General features: G+C 38.7%; 1 protein-coding gene across 4 annotated transcripts in view; it reads left to right on the top strand.

The window, feature by feature from the left end:
- The first annotated feature begins 6,137 nt into the window (after positions 1-6,137).
- The window catches only part of LOC119779993 (inter-alpha-trypsin inhibitor heavy chain H3-like), a 31,197-nt gene continuing 16,552 nt past the window's right edge, over positions 6,138-20,782 (top strand). For 2 of the 4 annotated variants that reach the window (XM_038279880.1, XM_038279879.1), the window contains exons 1-13: positions 6,139-6,334; positions 9,981-10,141; positions 11,104-11,208; positions 11,466-11,628; positions 11,705-11,815; positions 12,210-12,338; positions 12,467-12,586; positions 12,706-12,874; positions 12,949-13,059; positions 13,728-13,909; positions 19,568-19,747; positions 19,841-19,965; positions 20,597-20,766. In XM_038279880.1, the coding sequence (XP_038135808.1) occupies positions 6,266-6,334; positions 9,981-10,141; positions 11,104-11,208; positions 11,466-11,628; positions 11,705-11,815; positions 12,210-12,338; positions 12,467-12,586; positions 12,706-12,874; positions 12,949-13,059; positions 13,728-13,909; positions 19,568-19,747; positions 19,841-19,965; positions 20,597-20,766 (1,795 nt within the window). In that variant the 5' untranslated portion in view covers positions 6,139-6,265. Of the gene's footprint in view, positions 6,335-9,980; positions 10,142-11,103; positions 11,209-11,465; positions 11,629-11,704; positions 11,816-12,209; positions 12,339-12,466; positions 12,587-12,705; positions 12,875-12,948; positions 13,060-13,727; positions 13,910-19,567; positions 19,748-19,840; positions 19,966-20,596; positions 20,767-20,782 lie in introns of all 4 variants that reach the window. The other 2 variants (XM_038279877.1, XM_038279878.1) reach the window with 2 other exon arrangements.

Genomic DNA, 20,782 nt, shown 5'->3' with positions numbered 1-20,782 from the left:
AGAATGCACAAGACTAAAGACAATTTTAGCCTTTTAATTTGTGTTTTTAGACTTTTTGGGATGTTTTTACCAACGCTCTTTTTGTAGGAGAAGTTTAGTATAACAGAAGAAATAAGCCGAAGGCCCAAATTTAAAAATTTTGAAACAGTGAAGCCAAGATGGCCGTTTACCTGTCCTCTAGAGATAGTCTGCAGGAGGAGCTCACCTTGATGCCATGGCTCTGTGGAAGTGCAACGTTAAAGCCAGAATAAGTCTGGAGTTTTACTTCCAGAGTGCAAACATTGAGAATTTTATTCAGTTGTGGGGTTTTAACATTCTATGTACTTTGTCAGATGAGGGAAAACTACATTTAACAAGCTCTTCATTGAATGATTTTTAGTTTTTTTCTAGTTTTTACCTTAATAGTGATTTTTAACTGACACTTGTTTTACGTCAATTGTTTATTTGTTTTGAATTGTGTAAATATAGTGTTGTTAAAAGTCAAAAAATCTTCTTCTTCTTCCTCTCAGATGAAAACACAGAAGCATGGTGGAGGCCGCAAGTGAAATGGAGCTCTTTCTGTAAATTGACAGACTACAAAATTGTAGTAGCCATGTTTTCCTCAGCCATGTCATTGTCCAAATACGTCATTGCATTTTCTTTTTAGGCTTTCCGCACAAAAAATTGCACAAACTGCCAAAGCAGCGCCTTTTACTCTAGTGAGCTTCATATTTAACAGGAGGCATTGACCCTTCCGTCTTTTTTGTCTTCTACTCATTTGGCTTCCAGATAGACAAGTTCAAGTAGCGCTATCTCACTGCAGAGCTGAGTCCGACGTGGTTTTTACAAGTACAGTTTGAGAAGGTAGATCGAATCAGAGCATTGGGGCTCGCAATGCGAGAAAATACATTGTGTGCTGTGAACTTAGCCCCTACAGTTTCGTCATACAGTGTGAGCTGCAGCTGCTTGCATCGAATGAAAAAATCATACAGTGTATGCCCGGCTTTATAGTTAGGTCTAAGTCTTCTTACAAAACCAATGAGTTAAAGGTTAAAAACCTTTCATTTATCTGCTGACCTTCAGTCCTTCAAAAACAAGGAGTGTGGCAGTTTACCGTTATCATTAAGATAAACCCTCTTATAAAGAAGTTATGGAATTACTTTTTTCTATAGTAATAGTGACCGAGTGTGTTAAAGAAGTAGATGTTGCAGGGGTCTCAGGGCTTTTAAATTCAATTCAATTCAATTCTTTTATTAAAGGGATAGTTCGGTATTTTTGACATGAATCTGTATGGCATCCCCATCACCAGTGTCATGCAATCACACTGACTTACCCCTGGCAGCGTCCTGTGAGCAGAGTTATCGTCCAGTTTTGGTCAAGCCGAAAGTAGTCCTGCAGGTTTTTAGGAACAGCGAAATAAAAATTTTCTCTTCCCAAAACATTATGTGCCATGTCTCCTTCCGCGGCGGAGGGAGACATGGCTGTTGTTGGGCTCGCTGTCTGAATGACGGCGCGCACTGATACGAACAGAGAGAAAATAGGACCAATTGATAACGACGTGTGACTTTTTCCACTACAATGTTTTTGGGATGCGAAAATATCACTCTTTTGGACACATAATGTTTTGGGAAGAGAAACGTTTTATTTCGCTGTACCTAAAAACCTGCAGGACTACTTTCGGCTTGACCAAAACTGGACGATAACTCTGCTCACAGGACGCTGCCAGGGGTAAGTCAGTGTGATTGCATGCCGCTGGTGATCGGGATGCCATACAGATTCATGTCAAAAATACCGAACTATCCCTTTAAGGGATAGCCCCTTGAGATGATCCATCTCGTTTTCGAGGGGGTCCCAAGAACAACAGAGACAAACAATACACACAGTCACACATCCATACCAAAGCTCTTCATCACTACAAGCTAAACAGTCCAACATCTCTACACAAATATATTTATGCAGGTAAAGTCAGTTGTTCTTAATTAAAAAAGCAACACTTTGAAATATGGTTAGTTCTTTGTTCGACTCCCTCTAGTGATTTGCAACTGTTTTACTATTTGCATTATTTTCTTTCTGTGATGCTCCATTTTGTTTTTGCTTGTAGCATTTTTTTTGTGTGGTTTCTGCATATTTTTTGTTAGCATTTTACTTTGCTGATTGCAGGTTTTTGCTTCTATTTTTGTTTACAATTTTTTTGTTTGCAGCACTTTTCTGTTGCGCTTGTTTTTTTGTTTTTTTATGCCGCCGTGTTTTGGACTTTGCATCATATGTGTGTTTGAAGTGGGTTTTCACCTGTTTGCAGGTTGTTTTTTTGTTGTTATGTTTTGCATTTGTTTTTTATGCTTGCATGCCTGGAGTTTGCATCATATGTTTTTGCAGCTTGTTTCATGATTTACTGCACCTGTCAACCACTGTACAAATGCCTTTTTGAGATAATTTATTGAATACACTTATTTATTTTCATTCTTTAAACTATCCAAACTAAATACATTTATCAAACTGAAATTAGAAACAAATCCAAATTTACATTAAGACTTGTAAGTGACCATTAAATATACAGGTTTTATTTATACCTAATTAGATATTTTTTTTTAGCACAACCCTCTTTCGGGATAATGAACTCAAGGTCACAGACTGCACTCTTGATATTCTATGCAAACAGTGAAGATTACACACAAAGCAGAGTTACCGAAAATGTTTTCGATATTCACAACCTTTTTCTGTAGAGAATGAGTAGGTTGCCAAAGGAGCAGTTTTAGAGCAAGAGGGTTTGCATTAAAGAGTGCAATGGTATGGCAATAGTCGACTCACTTTCCCTGTACTCTGAGCCAGAATGGAAAGAACCATAGAGAAACTTATTTTCTCAGCTACTGCTGGCTTTGTCCACAGAACATCAGAAAACTGTATATTCTCAAAGAAGAAAGATCTACTCCAGATAAAATGTATGTATCGAATATCTACAGAATTCCGAGAGTAATCTAGAAACTTTGAGAGGGCTGACATATTCGGCAGACATTTCCTACAAATTGCAAAAGGGTGAACCTTTATTAAAAAGAAAGAAAAATAGGTATGAATCAACTTTAAACATTGAAGACTAGGATTATTTCAGGTTTTTATTAATCATGATTTTCCTTATATCATTCGTCAAAATAGCTAAATAGTACTGTAAAATGTACAGTGAGTAGATAATATTTGCACAATTGAACTTTTCTTACTATGTGTGACAGCAACTTAGTCCTTTAATAAAATATGTTTATTTATATAAACAGACAAAACTAAAAAAAAACAATGGTGGGTTATATAAAAAAAAGATCCATGAAATTAGTCATTTTGAGTTTTAAACTTAGTGCCAATAGTGAAGTAGTTCTCTATTAATTCTATTTGAATCAGGAAGGGAAACTTGTAAAACCTTTACTAAGTCTTCTAAGGAAGTCATTATGAATTCTTAGAATTAATTAAGGATGACTTCCTGCCGAGAGGCAAAGACAAAAAACAACAAGGTAAAGACTCAGGTTGACAAAAACTCAGCTTGACTCAGCTTGGCTAGAGTACCCAAAACTGGCAAACACTCTGGCGTCGAGGTAGTGGCAGTCAGCAGCTTAAGAGTCCTCCGGTAATGAGGCAACCATCTGCAGGTGTGTGAGAAGGCCAACGAGAACCAGGCGCCACCTGGTGGTGGAGGAAAACAAACAAACAACACAACCCACACAAACTGGATTCCTAGCAATGCCTTGTTCTTCAACTACTGAGCTTGCCTGTTCTTATCCGAACTTTTGTTCTCCAATTTGTTCAATAAATGCCTTTAAGGCAATCAATATCTGTCTTGCCTTGAATATTGGGCCTTTCTGTCCTGCTCCAGACAGTCGCAGACTTAAAATCTGTTCATTTATAAACAATATTAAGAAGCTCTACAGACTTTGAGTGTGCTTGATTTAACAAAATCCACCGGGTCGCCGGCAAACTCAGAACGCATGAAAATTACACTGGTAAAATGTTTACCCCCATAGACATGTTATACATAATTGGAAAGTTTAGATTCTCCACAATTCAACCACCAAGTTAATTTTATGGACATAGCTTGGGCCCCTTGAAGAGGCGTGGAGCTGACGGGCCACTGACGGGGCTTGGAGGCGTGAAGCACTCGCTGAGGGTCCTTGGTTGTGGAGCACCTCTGGAAGGCACAGAGCTTGCTCATTAAGAGGATCTTACTGGGGAGTGGAGACAATAACAGGGTCTGACTCGGGGGTGCAGATGCTAGCAGGGTCTGACTGGGGAATGGAGACGCTAACAGGTTCTGACTGGGGAATGGAGGTGCTAACAGGGTCTGACTGAGGAGCTAGGACTGGGTGGAGTAGGCTGAGTGGCTAGGAAACTGAGGGGAGGGAAGTGAGAAGGGAGGGCTGGCCCGCTAACGGGCTCCTCCGGCTCAGGGATTGGCCTGCTAATGGGCTCCTCCGGCTCGGGGACTGGCCCTCTAATGGGCTCTGGCACGCTAATGGGTTCCTGCTTGGGAAATGGCCCACGAAGGGGCTCCGGCTTGGGAAACGGCCCGCAAATTGGCTCAGGCTCAAGAAACAGCCCGGAAGGGGTTCTGGCTCGGGAACTGGAGATGGTGGAAGAGAAGGGAAAACCTCTTTCTCACCATAAAAAACTCAAAAAACTCAGATACTCTAACTCATGGGGAATGTGAACAAAATATTTGAGATGATCTGGGGCCAAATGATTGTTTTAACGCACTGAGAGGCGGTCAGAACTGGGAATCATGAAGGAGGCAGCTGAGACTACAAAGGAAACTAAGCTGGAATGGAGGTAAACCATTGCAGGCATCAGGCTGACCCACTGGAAAGGGAGCTGTGGCCTTTCTCCTCACTTAAAGGTCTGAATAGTTGACACTGCAGAGGGTGAGGAGGGAGTGGAGTCCAGTCCAGAGCAGTGGATGGAACTGATGGAGGAGAGGTAGAACAGGCAGAAGCTGCAGGTGATGTGAGTAATTGTGGTCGAGGTGGAGGAGGCTTACCAAAAAGCTGAGCAAAAGCAGCCTGATCATTCCACTCCACCTTTTTAAGTAGGGCATAAAAAAGGTGAAATTAAAAGTTTAAAAACCTAACCTTAAATTTAATTGCAGAAAAAAAGCTAAATTAATTAAAGAAAAGTATGTTGAGAAAAAAAGCAAAGGTATGTTGATGAGAAAAGAATGTGGTAAAGATGAACAACTTTATTCTTTATTCATTTTGAAACATTTGAAAAATCTTCCTTAAACTAACCATTGTTTCTTTACTCTTATTTCATATATTAATTTATCCTATTTATGTGATTGTTCTACCCCTTTTGGGAGCTTTTAGTTTTCAGTTATCAGTTGTTCTGATTTTGATCTTTGGTTTATTTTCCATTATATTCAAGCAGTCTTTAGTTACTCTGTGTTGTGCTTGATACTTGTACTCCACCTCTGCAGTCGCTCAGTGCTAGTTCCTTGTCATTGAGTTTGTAGTTCCTTCCTCGTCCCTGGCTTCCCACATGAGTTGCCGATGCTTTCTCTTTTTTTGGTACTTAGTATTATGTATTTTTGGATGTAAGCCTAAGTTTTCATTAAATCTACAAGATTCACCTCTGTCTCCTGGTCTCTGCCACCTTCTATTATAAAATTGTACTGATAGCACTGTAAGATAAAATAATGCATGTATTCCTGGATGAGGACTTAAATTCACAGTCTAAAATTTTATTACATTGTTGGGCGTGGAGGTAGAGCACATGACCCATATACCACCTGGCGCGGGATCAAGTCCTGGACTACTGATCTTTGCTTAATGTCTCCCAATGCTCTTGTAACTCACTTAATTTGTGCATGCTTTCAAAAATAAAGGCACTAGAGCCTAAAAAAATATCTTGAAAGAAGATTTTTTTTTTTAACAAATTGTTGTTTAACTGATAATGAATCTGACTCATATAAGTACACTATCTCTGTACTACTGATTTCTCTTTAATGTTTAAACATGTTCCTTGGTCTGCATGAAAGGGTTTGCTGTCAAAGTCCTGAAAAAAGTACACAAGCTGGACATTCAGTGTAAATAGTAAAGGTTAAAAAAACAACTCAGCCTGGGGCAGTTTGTGTGGGTTCGTGATGACTGGAAGGGGTGGAGTTTCTGTCATAAATGTTTTTCTAATGAAAATAGGAGATCTGGAGGTGGAGACTAATAGTAACAACAATGAATTCATATTAGTAGCAGCAAAAGTTGACTTTGGTGGAATCAGACATTTCTGCTGCCTTTTCTTGAATCTGTCAGGAGGTATAATGAGGAGAAAACGAGAACTCTACCTCTTATGTCTTTTCCTGGTTCTGGCTGCTGCTCTACCAGACAAGGTAAAGTCTGATGCAAAAATAACTTTATTGTATTTCTGAAATTTCATGAATAGCTTATGCTTCCATTTTCTCCGACTTCCATTCCTTCAGAATGTTTAAAGTTGTGTATTTGTCATTTTCTTGGGTACCCTTTTTTGTACCAAGAATATACTTGGAAATATGCAGTCACTATTCCTGTTTTTGGTACCCCAATTATACTTAATATTATGGGCTTTTTGATAATCACTGATGGGAATATTTATTTCTTATATTATGTGTAAATGGTGGTGACAGTGATTTTTGTTTTTGTTTTTTAAGCATATGCACTGATCGATCGATGGCACTTTTTTAAAATTTCGTTGTTCTTGTGACAATGACAATAAAGATAAATTGAATTGAATAAGATGGAGAAATAGAGCATCACTCCTATTATGTTCCAGTTACCTTTTTATGTAAACTTTGCATAAAAATCAGTTGCCACAAATTCTTAAAAACTGTTTTTGGCACCAGTGACCTTCATTTGACTTTCAGCTGACAGAAAAAGGGGGTTGAGTCAGAGGGAAAGGACAGGTTGGAGAGATCCTAAAAGCATAACTGCATCGAGGACTGATGCCTCTGTACAGTCTGTGAGTTTGAAGCTCTCTTGCACTACTGACCCCAATAGGCACCTCCGTCCTCCAAAAACCAATCCGGGAGGGGGGCCCCGTAAGCTGCACCACCTAGGGCCAGGGACAGGTGGCAGGGCCCGTGAGCCAACCACTTACCAGGACCAACATACTCCCCCTCTCCGCCAACAAACCCAAAAAATCAAAATATAAAATCTAACCTCCTTGGATAACCATCCTGCCTGTACCATGCTCCCCGGATGGAACCCACACCAGGAGAAGAAATAGACTGGAACCAAGATAGCAAGCCAGACATGGAGCCCTCGAAACATCAACATCTCCACAACCCCTCTCCCCATCTGAGCATGTAATCTCACCCCAAAACTACCATTCAAACCGCTCACAACACACATACGACAAAGAAACCCAGGCTGGGTTTGTCCCAACTCCCCCTTCCTCCCCTCCCCCCACTAGCAGAGTGCAAACCCCTTGAAGGGGAAAGCATCAGTCATTAATTTCCATTTCCCCCTACAAGCTCAACAGGCCCAGGATCCCCCAGTGCACCAGAGGCACTGGTAGGGTCAGAGCTAGGCTTGCACCTGCCCAAAACCCATGCAGTACCCCCCACAGAACCTGATCCCCCAACACCTCACCAGGACACCCACCCAAGGGGGACACACCATAGGAACCCCAAATCCCTGGACATACCCCAGGCCCACCCAGCGAAGCAAAGCTACCAGGCCAGTAACCCACATCTGTCAGCACAGTATCCCCCAAGAGCCCCGTGTGCAGCCAATACAGACCTCCCAAGTACCACCACCCCTGGCCCAAGTGGGGTCACAGACCACGGGCCCAGACCCACCAGGCACCCCACTCAGAGCCCCCCACCCCCTCTAATTCAATTCAATTAAGTTTATTTATATAGCGCCAATTCACAACACAAGTCATCTCAAGGCACTTTACAGTACAACCAGATCATACAGTCAAATTGATTCAAAGTTTTCTATCTAAGGAAAACCAGATGATTGCATTGACTCATTGACTCAAATACTGTCCCTCACACTAAGCATGGTTGTAGCGACAGTGGAGAGGAAAAACTACCTTTTAACAGGAAGAAACCTCCAGCAGAATCAAGCTCAGTGTGATTCTGCTGGAGGCCAACTGGGGTTCAAGGTGACAGAAGCAGAGACAAAAAAAGCAGCTGTAAAAGGCGTCCCCACCCAGGAAACACACAGCCAGGCAGACGAGCTCTGAGCTAGCTCCCATGTCACAGGATGAAGAGGGCACATCCACCCAGTCACGGACAGAGAAACAGGACTACACTGAAAAACAGGCCGATCTCCAGCATCTATAAACAAGGGTGTTAATGGAAGCAGCACAGCTGATATTTCTCTCCAAAGTGGTGTCACAGCCAAACAGGAACAGAAGAGGCAAAGCTACCATGAGAAAATGCAGAGAGAGCATAACGTTAGAGATTGAACTAACAGATTCTGCAGAATAGGTGAATAGAGAGAGAATGAAGCAGAATGATGAAATGGGGGTCCCTATGTCCTCCAGAAGTCTAAACCTATACCAGCATAACTATAGAGATAGCTCAGGATAACCTGAGCCTCTTTAACTATAAGCTTTATCAAAAAGGAAAGTTTTAAGCCTAGTCTTAAAAGTAGTAGTAGTTCCTGTGGAACCAACTACCAAAACTGGTAGTTGGTTCCACAGGAGAAGAGCCTGATAACTAAAAGATCTGCCTCCCATTCTATTTTTAGAAATTCTAGGAACCACTAGTAAACCTGCAGATTGATAGCCAAGTGCTCTGTTAGGAACATAAGGAACAATCATATCTCTGATATAAGATGGAGCTTGGCCATTTAAGGCTTTATATGTGAGAAGGAGGATTTTAAATTCTATTCTGGTTTTAACAGGAGAACAGAAGATTTGAAGAGAAGCCAGGATAGGAGAGATATGATCTCTCTTTTCAATTTTCATCAGAACTCTGGCTGCAGCATTTTGGATCAGCTGAAGGCTTTTAACAGTAACAGACGAACATCTAATTGATGGAGCCGATCAAAGGAGCCCAGAGAGATTGATCTGATGCAGTTGCAGATGCTGTCTCAAGAGTAATATGATCCAACAAAAGATCTCTATACTGATTGATACTAAGATTTTTTTTCACTTTTCCAATTCACAAGAATAGTTTTCTTTGCGATACACATGGCAGTGAAAACCATGCAATTTTTTTTTTTTCCGAAGAGCTCTCCTCATAGTTATCAAGCAAACAAACTGATGTGGAAGGTGAGATTTTACAAGCTCCTTACATATCTGAACCCAGAACCTCTGAACAGGTGTACATAGCCATAACGCATGAAAGTAATTGTCAGGATTGTGGCCTGTCAATGACTTTCCAAACAGGTGTGGGTGTATGTGTGTGGGGGGCAGAGCACACATTAGCTCAATGTCATGACCCCCTTTTTATCTTTATTTCATGTTAGCCTGCTTTTAATTTTCTTTTATTGTATTATCTAATTCATGTACAGCACTTTGAAATGCCTATGTAATAAAATGTGCTATACAAATATACTTGCCTTGCTTTTCCTAAAATAAAGTGAAAAGGTTATCATATCTGCTGATACAAATATATCTATTGGCAATATTATTGGGATTATTTTTTTTGTTTTAGATTAAAATATAAGATAAAGGGAACATTACAAATTATTTTACGTTATCATAATAAAAAAGATGATAGAGATTATAAGTAAATCTAAATCATTAACAAGTAAATACCTGAGCCTTACAAGTGGACATTATTTAAAGCACTAAAAGAGATTTTTTTAATAACTGTAGTTATTTTTTTAGTTTGTTTTTTTTTACAATTAAGGGTATTATTTTAGTATTTATTTACATTTGTTATAAGTATTGGACAAAGAATAATCAAAGCAGGTATATTTGCAACAACATCAATAAATGCTCCCTCTACAAAAATTTTATTTTCTAAGTTTGGATTTTCTTTTTATCATGAATATGTATCTCAGATCTCGTATATAATCTTGATTTCTCTGTTTAAACAGGATGACTGGGACATTTACAGCTTTCACATCAACTCTACTGTGACCAGTCGATTTGCCACCACCGTCATCACAAGTCGTGTGGCCAATCGAAAGGATGAATCAAAGGAAATTGAATTTCATGTCCAGATTCCCAAGAATGCCTTCATCAGTAAATTCAGAATGTATGTAACACACATTAATATAAAATGTTTGGTATTGAAAATAAACTATTTAACATGTTTTTCTATCCTCCTACTAATGACATACTGTAAATTTAAACTTTAAGTTCTTAAATTTCTAATTTAAAATGTTTGACATGATGCTTTAAACATATAATTATAAACCCATATGAAATCAGGTGCTTTTCTTCATTTTATTAATAGGGTTTGTTATTTTTTTTTTACTTTATATTTTATATAAAGAGACATATTTAAGAATTTGATTAATTCATCCGTCTGTTTTTTTTTTGTTTTTGTTTTTTTACAATGCTCATTGACGATGCTTTGTTAAACCATCTAGCTAACATATTTGTTTCTTTTACGAAACAGTTTCTTTTTCTTTAGTACGACAAATAAAAATGGTTAGAAGTTTCTTACAATCTATATGTAATGTCTTATCCAATATTATTCAAATTATATAAGAAGGAAATTAAAATATAATGTTAGCTCCATGTGAATTCCTCAAATTTTAGCTCCAACCTCCCTAGTCCCTACTATCTCTTCATTTTTCAATCGGTCAACCTTAATAACACTATGCAGAGTAGGAGAGGAGTTTCAGACTGCTGTGCTGAATATGGACAACCCTCAATGTCATAATGGGTGAAGCCCTCTGTTATAAAAACATGAAACCATATAAAGGTGTGTGCATTGGTACGAGTCACACAGAGTACAACTTAAAATAATACAGAAAACATATTGTTCCCACTAGTGGTTAAAAAGGGGAGGAGGTTCCTATGCGAACTAAATGGTCACTGAAACTTGCTGGTCCTAGTTCTTTCTTTACTGCCAACCCTATTTGGAGAGCACTATTTAAACCATTGGCACATTTCCGCTGTGGCTTTAGTGTCCTTACTAATTTGAGGTATTCAGACTGAGCCTTAGACTTCATCGTACTTGAATAATTTATTTATTTTTTAACTTTGCAGGTTTATTGATGGTCAGGTGTATGATGGAATTGTGAAAACTAAGGAGCAGGCTCAGCAGCAGTACACTGATGCTGTGTCCCGTGGCCAAAGTGCTGGGATTGTCAGGTATATGAACTGATGGATTTCATTTCAGTTATTTGTAGAGGAGTGTTCTTTTTAGATCTTACTTTGTCTATTGCTATATGTCCTTAGACTTAGACAACTTTTATTGTAATTTTGTATACATAGAGTGTATACAAACGATATTTCGTTTTGTACAGCTCTCATACCATTTCAATTTTTTTTATGTCCATGCTTAAAACATTTTACTGTGTCACTGTAAATTGGCATATTTCATGCAAACACTACAATTTGCTTTGCAGCTCTGTAGGGAGAACGATGGAGGAATTTAAAACTTCAGTAAATGTGGCAGCCCACAAAAAGGTGACCTTTGAGCTCACCTATGAGGAACTGCTGAAACGCACACATGGCATATATGAGATGCAGGTCCATGCTCGACCTATGAAGCCTGTCAAAGACTTCAAGGTACATAACTATTGAGAAAACTTATTTGTTAGAAGAAGCTTCAGTTATAAATGTAATGTCTTTTCTTGTTGATAAGCTTGACGTTTACATCTATGAGAAAGCTGGAATCAGTTTCGTTGATGTGAAAGGAGGACTGAGCACCAAAGCCCTGGCTAATGCCATCACCAAAACACAGACAGATGAACAGGTACAACCTATTCTTGTACTATAACATCTTCAGTTTATTATCTTTACCCAAATGAATAACCCTGCAACGCTGAAAATACCAGACAAAAAAAATTAACAAAACCTAAACAGAAAGATGGAAATTGGTCAGAAGGCTGACAACAGCCCAATTGCAACTCTGATGGATGCACAGGAAAATGTGGTTATAAAATGTGGTTGTTATAGGTTATGTTCTACATGGAACATAACATTTAAAGTATAGGAAAAGGCTTTACATGAATCATTATGTCCTTATTTTTTTCACATCATCTGACATTTTACCACTAATGTTTAGACTAGGCAAATCCAATGTATTTGAGCCACTAATAAAAGAAGTAGAAAAAAGGATTACATTAACTAAGTTATTTGGTTTGTAGGCTTGGGTGCATTTTTATCCAACTGAAGACCAACAAAAATCCTGTGAATATTGTGGTGAGGATGGTATGAATGGAGATCTGGTCATTGTTTATGATGTTAAACGAGACACAGGACTTGGAGACATCAAGGTAAAATAATCCAAATTTAGAGCTTTCAATAGGATTGTGCTATGAGATAATAATTTTTTCACAATCATACAAATATCCTTGTTAATGATCTTTTTTAACAAGTGCTGTTTAATTCTACTTTATTCTAGTTGACTTCGGATGGTTACTTTGTCCATCACTTTGCTCCATCTAATCTTACCAGAATACCAAAGAACGTTGTATTTGTTATTGATCAAAGTGGCTCAATGAACGGCAAGAAGATGGAACAGGTAGAGTAATTCTAAGTAACATTCTTTGTATTCATGCTTCAGGTGATCAATTCAAGAAAAAATAAAACATAAACTCTTATATGTTATTCCCTAATTTCTATCAATTTCTTTCTGTGCAGACCCGAACAGCTTTACTGCATATTTTGAATGACCTGGCAGAAAATGACTTCTTTGGTCTTATCACTTTTGACAGTGAAATATTTCACTGGAAACGAGAACTTGTTCAAGCCACAAGTGAAAATTTGCACTTAGCCAAAGAATTTGCACGTAATATTGTAGATAGAGGAGGTAAGAGGACTCTCTGAAATGTAATCTTAACATCTATCAGAAGGATTGTAGTGTAACAGCTATTCTTTTTTTAGCTACCGACATTAACGGAGCAATTTTGGAAGGAGCTCGCATGCTGAATGCACACCCCAGAGAAGGTTCAGCCTCCATTCTTATTCTACTCACAGATGGAGACCCAACCTCAGGTTAAAGAACACAGAAACGCACAGAGCCGTAAAATAGATCATTCCAGAAAAGGAAATGAATGGTGCTATACAGTATTTGATTTTTGATATACTTACTATGTTTGATAGTAAGTTGTGTAATTCCATAATTACATACTCGCCCTTGATCTTAGGTATCCTGTGATTTAATTAATTTCCCTTTGTGATTAATAAAGTATGTTTGAATTGCACTTGCATTGAATTTTGAAACTCTTAGAAAGTTACAGTACAGAGTTAGCAAATTCAGTGGTGTTTTCTTGTTTTCATAAACTTTAATTAAGTGCGTCCTTAATTCTTAGTTCTGTCATGACTAATCAAAGTCAACACATTAACTGATGTGGTGTTGATCTTTTTGAATGTGTGCAATGTGTGTGCTTCCACCCATCCACATTTATTAATTTATTCCCCTACATCTGAGCAGTTATTTTGTGCTCTGTTGCAGTATTAACTGTTATTTTACAATTTGTCATAGTGAATTACTAGAGTATATGGCCCATGCTAATCACTCCAGCATAAAATGCTTTGGGAAAAAAAGTGAAAAATGCCATATTCTTTTTAAAAATGCTGTTCTTGAACTATGTATTTTACATTACTCCTCTTGTTTGGTTGTGATCTAATAACAAAAATACCCATGTATTGTGTTGTTTCAGGTGTGACAAATCCTCAACGTATACAATCCAATGTAAAGCAAGCAATTGCAGGGAAGTTTCCTCTCTATTGTCTTGGTTTTGGGTTTGATGTCAACTTTGAATTCTTGGAGAAAATGTCACTCCAGAACAGCGGTCTGGCAAGAAGGATTTACCAAGACTCTGATGCTGATTTACAGCTGAAGGTATTTTCCTCAAAGTTTGCATACTTGGCTTACAGTGTCTTGCAAAGCAATTTGAAGCCTGTTGATATTTTGTGAAGAAACAACCATAACATCAAGATATTGGGATTTTATTTGACAATGGAGCACAAAGTGATCCATAAAGAGTGATGATAAATTGCTAAAGCTAAAAGTACTCAATTCAATTCAGTTTATTTATACAGCATCATTTCATAATACGTCACTCTTAAGGAAATTAAACCAGATCATAACAGTCAGATTGGTTCAAAGCTTTCGATCTTAGGAAAACCAGCTGATTGCATGGGCCATGCATGTAGCGACAGTAGAGAAGAAAACTTCCTTTAACAGGAAGAAACCTCAAGTAGAACCAGACTCAGTGTCAACACCATCTGCCGAGGCCGAATGGGGTTCATGAAGACAGAGGCAGACATACAGAAAGAAGAAGAGATAGAAAGGGCAACTGTCAACCAGCTCCAGAATCAGAATCAGAATCAAGTTTATTGCCAAGTAGGTTTGCACTTACAAGGAATTTGACTTGGTGTTGTTGGTGCAGACAAAAAACAAAATAAGATAGAATATAGAAGCTATATACAAACAGTAGACTGTGCGTTAATGTAACGCAGAAATCCTGAATGGGGGAGAGAAACATTGTCCAGTGTCACAGGCGGCTCTTGGCCTTGTTGATAAGGCCGGTTGCAGATGGGAAAAAACTGTTTTTGTGACGGGAGGTTCTGGTTCTGATGGACCGCAGCCTCCTGCCAGAGGGAAGTGTCTGAAATAGTCTGTGACTGGGGTGTGAGGGATCGGCCACGATCTTCCCTGCACGTCTCAGAGTCCTGGAGGCGTGCAGCTCCTGGAGAGATGGGAGGTTGCAGCCAATCACCTTCTCTGCAGACCGGATGACACGCTGCAGTCTGCTCTTGTCCTTAGCGGTGGCACCAGCGTACGAGATGGTGATGGAGGAAGTGAGGATGGACTTAATGATGGAGGAGTAGAACTGCACCATCATTGTCCTGGGCAGGTTGAATTTCTTCAGCTGCCGCAGGAAGTACATCCTCTGCTGGGCTTTTTTGGTGAGGGAGTCGATGTTCAGCTCCCACTTTAGGTCCTGGGAGATGATGGTTCCCAGGAAGCGGAAAGACTCCACAGTGTCAATGGTGGAGTCACAGAGGGTGATGGGGGTAGCTGGGGCTGCGCACTTTCTGAAGTCCACAACCAACTCCACTGTTTTTAGAGCGTTGAGCTCCAGGTTGTTCTTCCTGCACCAGGTCACCAGATGGTCAGCCTCCCACCTGTAGGCGGACTCGTCACCATCGGAGATCAGTCCGATGAGAGTGGTGTCGTCCGCGAACTTCAGGAGCTTGACAGACTAATGACTGGAGGTGCAGCTGTTGGTGTACAGGCGGCCTCATCAAGGAAACACACAGCCAAGTAGACAAGGTCCGAGCCAGCTCCCTTGTCAGAGGATGAAAATGAGCACATACAGCTAGGCACAGTAAAAGAAAAACAAGACCAAATTGAGAAATAGACCAAGCTCCAATATTTATAAACAAAAGGTGTTGGGTGCAGCAGCACAACTCATCTTTCACATCCATACCGGAAAAGACCAGAAGAAACCACAACGATTTCTTCTGGTTGATTCTTCTGGACGATTTCCCATTCTACTTTTAGAAATTCTAGGAACCACTAATAAACCTGCAGATTGAGAGAGACGTGCTCTGTTAGGATGATAAGGAACAATCATATCTCTGATATAAGATGCAGCTTGGCTATTTAAGGCTTTTGTGAGAAGGAGAATTTTAAATTACATTCTAGATTTAACGGGCAGATAAACGATGATAGAAGTAATATGATCTCTCTTTATGATTTTAAATAGAATACTGGATGCAGGATTAACGTGTGTGGACTTTTTGATAGTACAGAATTACAATAGTCCAGCTTATAAGTAACAAATGCATGGTCTAGTTTCTCAGCATCACCCCTGGGCAGGATTTTTCTAATATTTGCATTATTCCAGAGGTGAGCAGGAGCAGGAAATTGTAAAAATCTCTTTGATAAGGGATTTAAATGACGGGTTCTGATCAAAAATAACACCAAGATTTTTTACTTTAATATCTTAGATCAATTTAACACCCTCCAAATGAAGTGATTCATCTTCTTTTGCACAGACCCTGACCAAAAACAACAACTTCTGTTTTGTCTACATGAAGAATTAAAAAGTTAAAAGTCATCCAGGTTTTTATGTCTTCAAGACATACCTGTAGTCTATGTTATGGCTTAATTTCATCTGTTTTTATAGTAAGATGAGTATCATCAGCATAACAGTGCAAAGTTATCCCATACTGTCTAATCATTCAACCGATTGGGAGCATATATTGTATATAGTAAAGGGAATTTGTCCCAGCACTGATCCCTGTGGTACTCCATAGGTAGCCCTGGAAAATGAAGAAAAGTTATCATCAACTGGAATAAACTGAAATCTGTCAGATGAATAAGATGCAAACCACCCTTGTGCAGTTCCTTCAATTCCTACAAAATATTGAAGTCTTTCTAAAAGAATAATATGCATTAAATGCATAACTGTATTAAATGCAGCACTGAGATTTAACCGGACAAGTACAGATACAAGTCCATTATCTGAGGCCGTTAGAATATCATTAGTGACTCAAAGCTGTTTCTGTGCTATGATGAGCTCTAAACCAGGTTAAAACTCAATTACATTATAGAGTAATTGGTTACAAACTGTCCTGGTAGTGGCACAATAGACCAACTCCATACCCTTCATTTGGTGCTCGAGGTTCCGTGGGTGTTCCCTCAAACAGTCCACATGTGTTTTGTGGATCTGGAGAAGGCTTATGACCGTGTCCCTCGTGGTGTCTTGTGGGGGGTGCTCCAGAAGTATGGGTTCTTGGGCCCTCTGTTAAGAGCTTTACGCTCTCTGTATGACCACAGCAGGAGCTTGGATCGCATTGCCGGCAGTAAGTCAGAGCTGTTCCCGGTGCATGTTGGTCTCTGCCAGGGCTGCCCTTTGTCACTTGTAATGTTCATTACATTTATGGACAGAATTTCTAGGCGCAACCAGGAACCGGAGGTTGTCCGGTTTGGGAACGGTACCTCAGGATATCGTCGTCTACGGGTTGTAGATGATGTTGTCATTTTGGCCTCATCAAACCAGGACTTCCGACGTGCACTGGGGCGGTTTGCAGCTGAGTGTGATAAAGCTGGGATGAGGATCAGAACCTCCTAATTTGAGGCCATGGTTCTCCACTGGAGAAAGGTGGACTCCCCTCTTCAGGTTGGTTGAGAGTCAATGTCTCAAATGGAAGAGTTCAAGTATCTTGGGGTCTTGTTGACGAGTGAGAGACGGATAGAGCGTGAGATCAATAGACAGATCGGTGCAGCGTTGGCAGTGATGCAGCCACTGTATCGGAATGTCATGGTAAAGAGGGAGCTGAGTCGTGGGACAAAGCTCTCGATTTACCGATCTTTGTTCCCACCCTCAACTATGGTCATGAGATCTGGGTAATGACCGAAAGGACAAGATCGCAAATACAAATGGCTGAAATTAGTGTCCTTCGCAGGGTAGCTGGGTGACCCTTAGAGATTGGGTGAGGAGCTCAGTTACCTGGAAGGAGCTTTGAGTAGAGTCGTTGCCATGTCGAAAGGAGCCAGCTGAGGGGGCTCGGCTATCTAATTTGGATGCCTCCTGGTCGCCTCCCTCGGGAGTGCAGCCTCGAAAATAGTAAAAAATACATAAAAACAGTAATATAAACAGTAATATAATCAGGGATAGTTAAATCATCAAAAATGATAAAAAAAAAATAAATAAATAAGGTGGAAATCTGAGGGAATACTTACTTAAATAACTTGGTTTGAACTGGATCTAACATAAAAAGGTGAAGGCTTAGATGCAAATAATAGTTTTGCTATTTCTGAAAGCTCAACTCAAAACAGTGTAAACCCAGTTCAGATTCTTTAGTTACCTCAGATTCTGCCTCACCTTTCGGAGATAAACCAATCATATTTAGAGGGGTGTAATGATCTTATTTTAAATAGAATCAATCTTATATATAAAGAATCCCATAAATTCATTACTGTTAAGAGCAGGGGGGATGGACGGGTCCACAGAGCTATGGCTATGAGTGAGTTTAGCAACTGTATTAAAAAGAAATGTAGGATTATTCTTATTAATGAGGAGAAATATGCTGCTCTTGTTTAAGAAGGGTCATCCTATGCAGCAGTAAACTGTCTTTCCAGACTAGGTAAAAATCCCCATTGTCATGTAGAGCGCCATTTTCCCTCCAGTTTCCTAGCAATCAGCGCAGCTCTGCATTAAACCAGGTAGCCAGCTTTCTATTTTAAATTTCTTTTTTTTTAAGGGGGCTACATTTTCTAAGGAAGTATACTGGGAACTAGTAACCACATCAGTGAAATAATATATTTTTTAAGGGGAATGAATTAAATAGTTGCCCTCTGCAGAATTGTTCAGTGATACAAAAAAGATAGAAAGTGGAACAGATGCTACAAAATTTATGACTGCATTATTTGATGATGGTCTGCTAAACTGCAACCTTATTTTATGGGAGAAGAACGCTGTTAAATTAATTTTGAAGGTTAATAGAAACTGGTCAGAGAGAACAGCTTGTGTGGAAATACTGTTATTTCTTTATATACAATGTTATATTTCACAAAAAGAGTATGAAGAAGAGAATGTGTGGGACTGTTCACATTTTGAACAAAGCCAATTGAGTCTAAGATAGCATTAAAGGCTGCATTTAATCTATTACCTTCAATGTTGGCATGAATATTGAAAAGTCCACTATTATGACCCTGTCAGTATTTAATATTAAACCTGTGTTACGGTGTTTAAAGAATGCCCTCTGTTTAGCTCCAGCCCCCATCCTACAAACTTTAATTAGCTCACCTGCTGAAGAAAAGTCACCCCACATCATGATGCATATACTTCAACTTTTCACAGTGACTAATTTTGACTGATGTGAGGTATCACGATTTCCCAAAATTCACTTTTGGTCTTCTCTGACTAATATTTTTGTGGTTCATATATTTTTTAACAGCAGCATGGTGGATTTCTGAAGATCCTTTAAAACAACTGTGAGCCTTTTGGCCCCTTCTCTGCTTAATTTTACCTTAGGTTAACCTGTCAGTCTAAGTGCAGTTTTAACTATACTCTGTAATATTTCCATTTTTAAATATTAGATTAATCATACCTCCATATTAGTATTTTTTTTAATTGTTTTAAAACCTAACCCTCTATTCCTTTAATTTTATCTGAAAAAGAAAAATGTCTTAAGGCCCAGAGTAACTGTGTCGGAATTCCGATGGGCACAACACTTTTTAGATTTTTACTGTACAGCTGAATTAAAAAATAGTTAATTGTTTGCTTTTCACCTTACATTTATGCGTCTGTACTTTGTGTTGGTCTATCACATATGATTCCAACAAAACACACTAAGATTTGTGGTTGCAAACAGATAAAATATAAAAATACTTAATGGAGTTTAAAGACCTTTACAAGCCATTGTTTATTAATCTCCAAGGTGCCAACATAATTGTTGCAGATAAGAAATCTCCACCTTTTTACACTATGTAGAAAGTCTATGGTGAAGAAGATTAAAATACATTCATTTTTTTTATTAACAGGGTTTCTATGAAGAAGTGGCCACTCCTCTGCTAACAGATGTGACAATGATATATATAGGTGGAACCAATTTAACCCAGACTAATTTTAGTCAGTTTTATAATGGCTCTGAGATTGTGGTGGCCGGGAAGATCATTGATAACAATATTGAAACCTTCATTCCACAAGTTGTTGCCATTTCAGTAAGGATCAATCCACAAAGCAAATTCAAGTATGATTCCATAAAACTGCTTAAAACTCTTTGGAATACTCATAATTAACTCTGTTGACTGCAGTCTGAAAGAAAAGTGAACTTTTCAAAAACAACTGGCTCAATGGATTCTTCTAATGGAACAGTTTCTGATGGAGTTCTTCAGAGGGTCTGGGCATACCTGACTGTTAAACAACTTCTAGAGAAAGAGTAAGTGGGACTCAGTTTCTTTCTTGAGCAATTAATTTTGATATAGTCTGGTGAAATAAAATCACAGCCATAATTAGTGTTCTTGTATCTTAACATGTTCTGACACTTTGTTGTTGGGGGTGAATTCAAAGTCTTGAAGGTTGGAAAACATCCTTACTATTTGTCTTTCTTTTAATTGAAAAATCCAATCTGGCTCAAAGAAATCCAAAAACATTGTCCAAAATTAGGAGTCAGAAGTTAAAAGAAATCAGGAGGAACCATTTGATAAAAGTTGTTTTTAATTTTTTTTTTAACCTAAATTAGTCAGATATATTAAGTACGGTTTTAGCTGATGATGTCACTGTTTGTTCATAAAATTTATATTAATTATATCTTTCCAAAACAGTGAAAAATGGTAAGGGCCTGAAGCTTTGATATTCATTAGTGCAACAAAACATTTATATATTTATAGAATTGCAAGCTGATTATATATAAATTACATCGTATACAATTTTACATATTTTAATTGATCCATTATAAACATTTAAAGAAATATAATTGCACAATATTTTTTATGGCTAGTTGTAAAAACACCAGTTATGCTGTTTGAATTGAAATAAGTTTCCAACTCTAATAAGATATTTTTATACAGGCTGCTTCTTTCTGGATCTGAGAAACAAAAGGTGAAGGATGAAGCTTTGCAGCTGTCCCTGAAGTACAGCTTTGTGACTCCACTTACATCCATGGTGGTGACTAAGCCTGAAGGGGAGAACACACAAATCCTTCACAAACCAAAGGAGGGGAAAGCACCACAACTTCACGGTAAACTGCCATTTTT

Source organism: Cyprinodon tularosa, unplaced genomic scaffold (genome assembly GCF_016077235.1).
Source record: "Cyprinodon tularosa strain WSP-4 unplaced genomic scaffold, ASM1607723v1 ctg154, whole genome shotgun sequence".
NCBI classification, from domain to species: Eukaryota; Metazoa; Chordata; class Actinopteri; order Cyprinodontiformes; family Cyprinodontidae; genus Cyprinodon; species Cyprinodon tularosa.
This window is presented reverse-complemented; position numbering and strand designations above follow the sequence as displayed.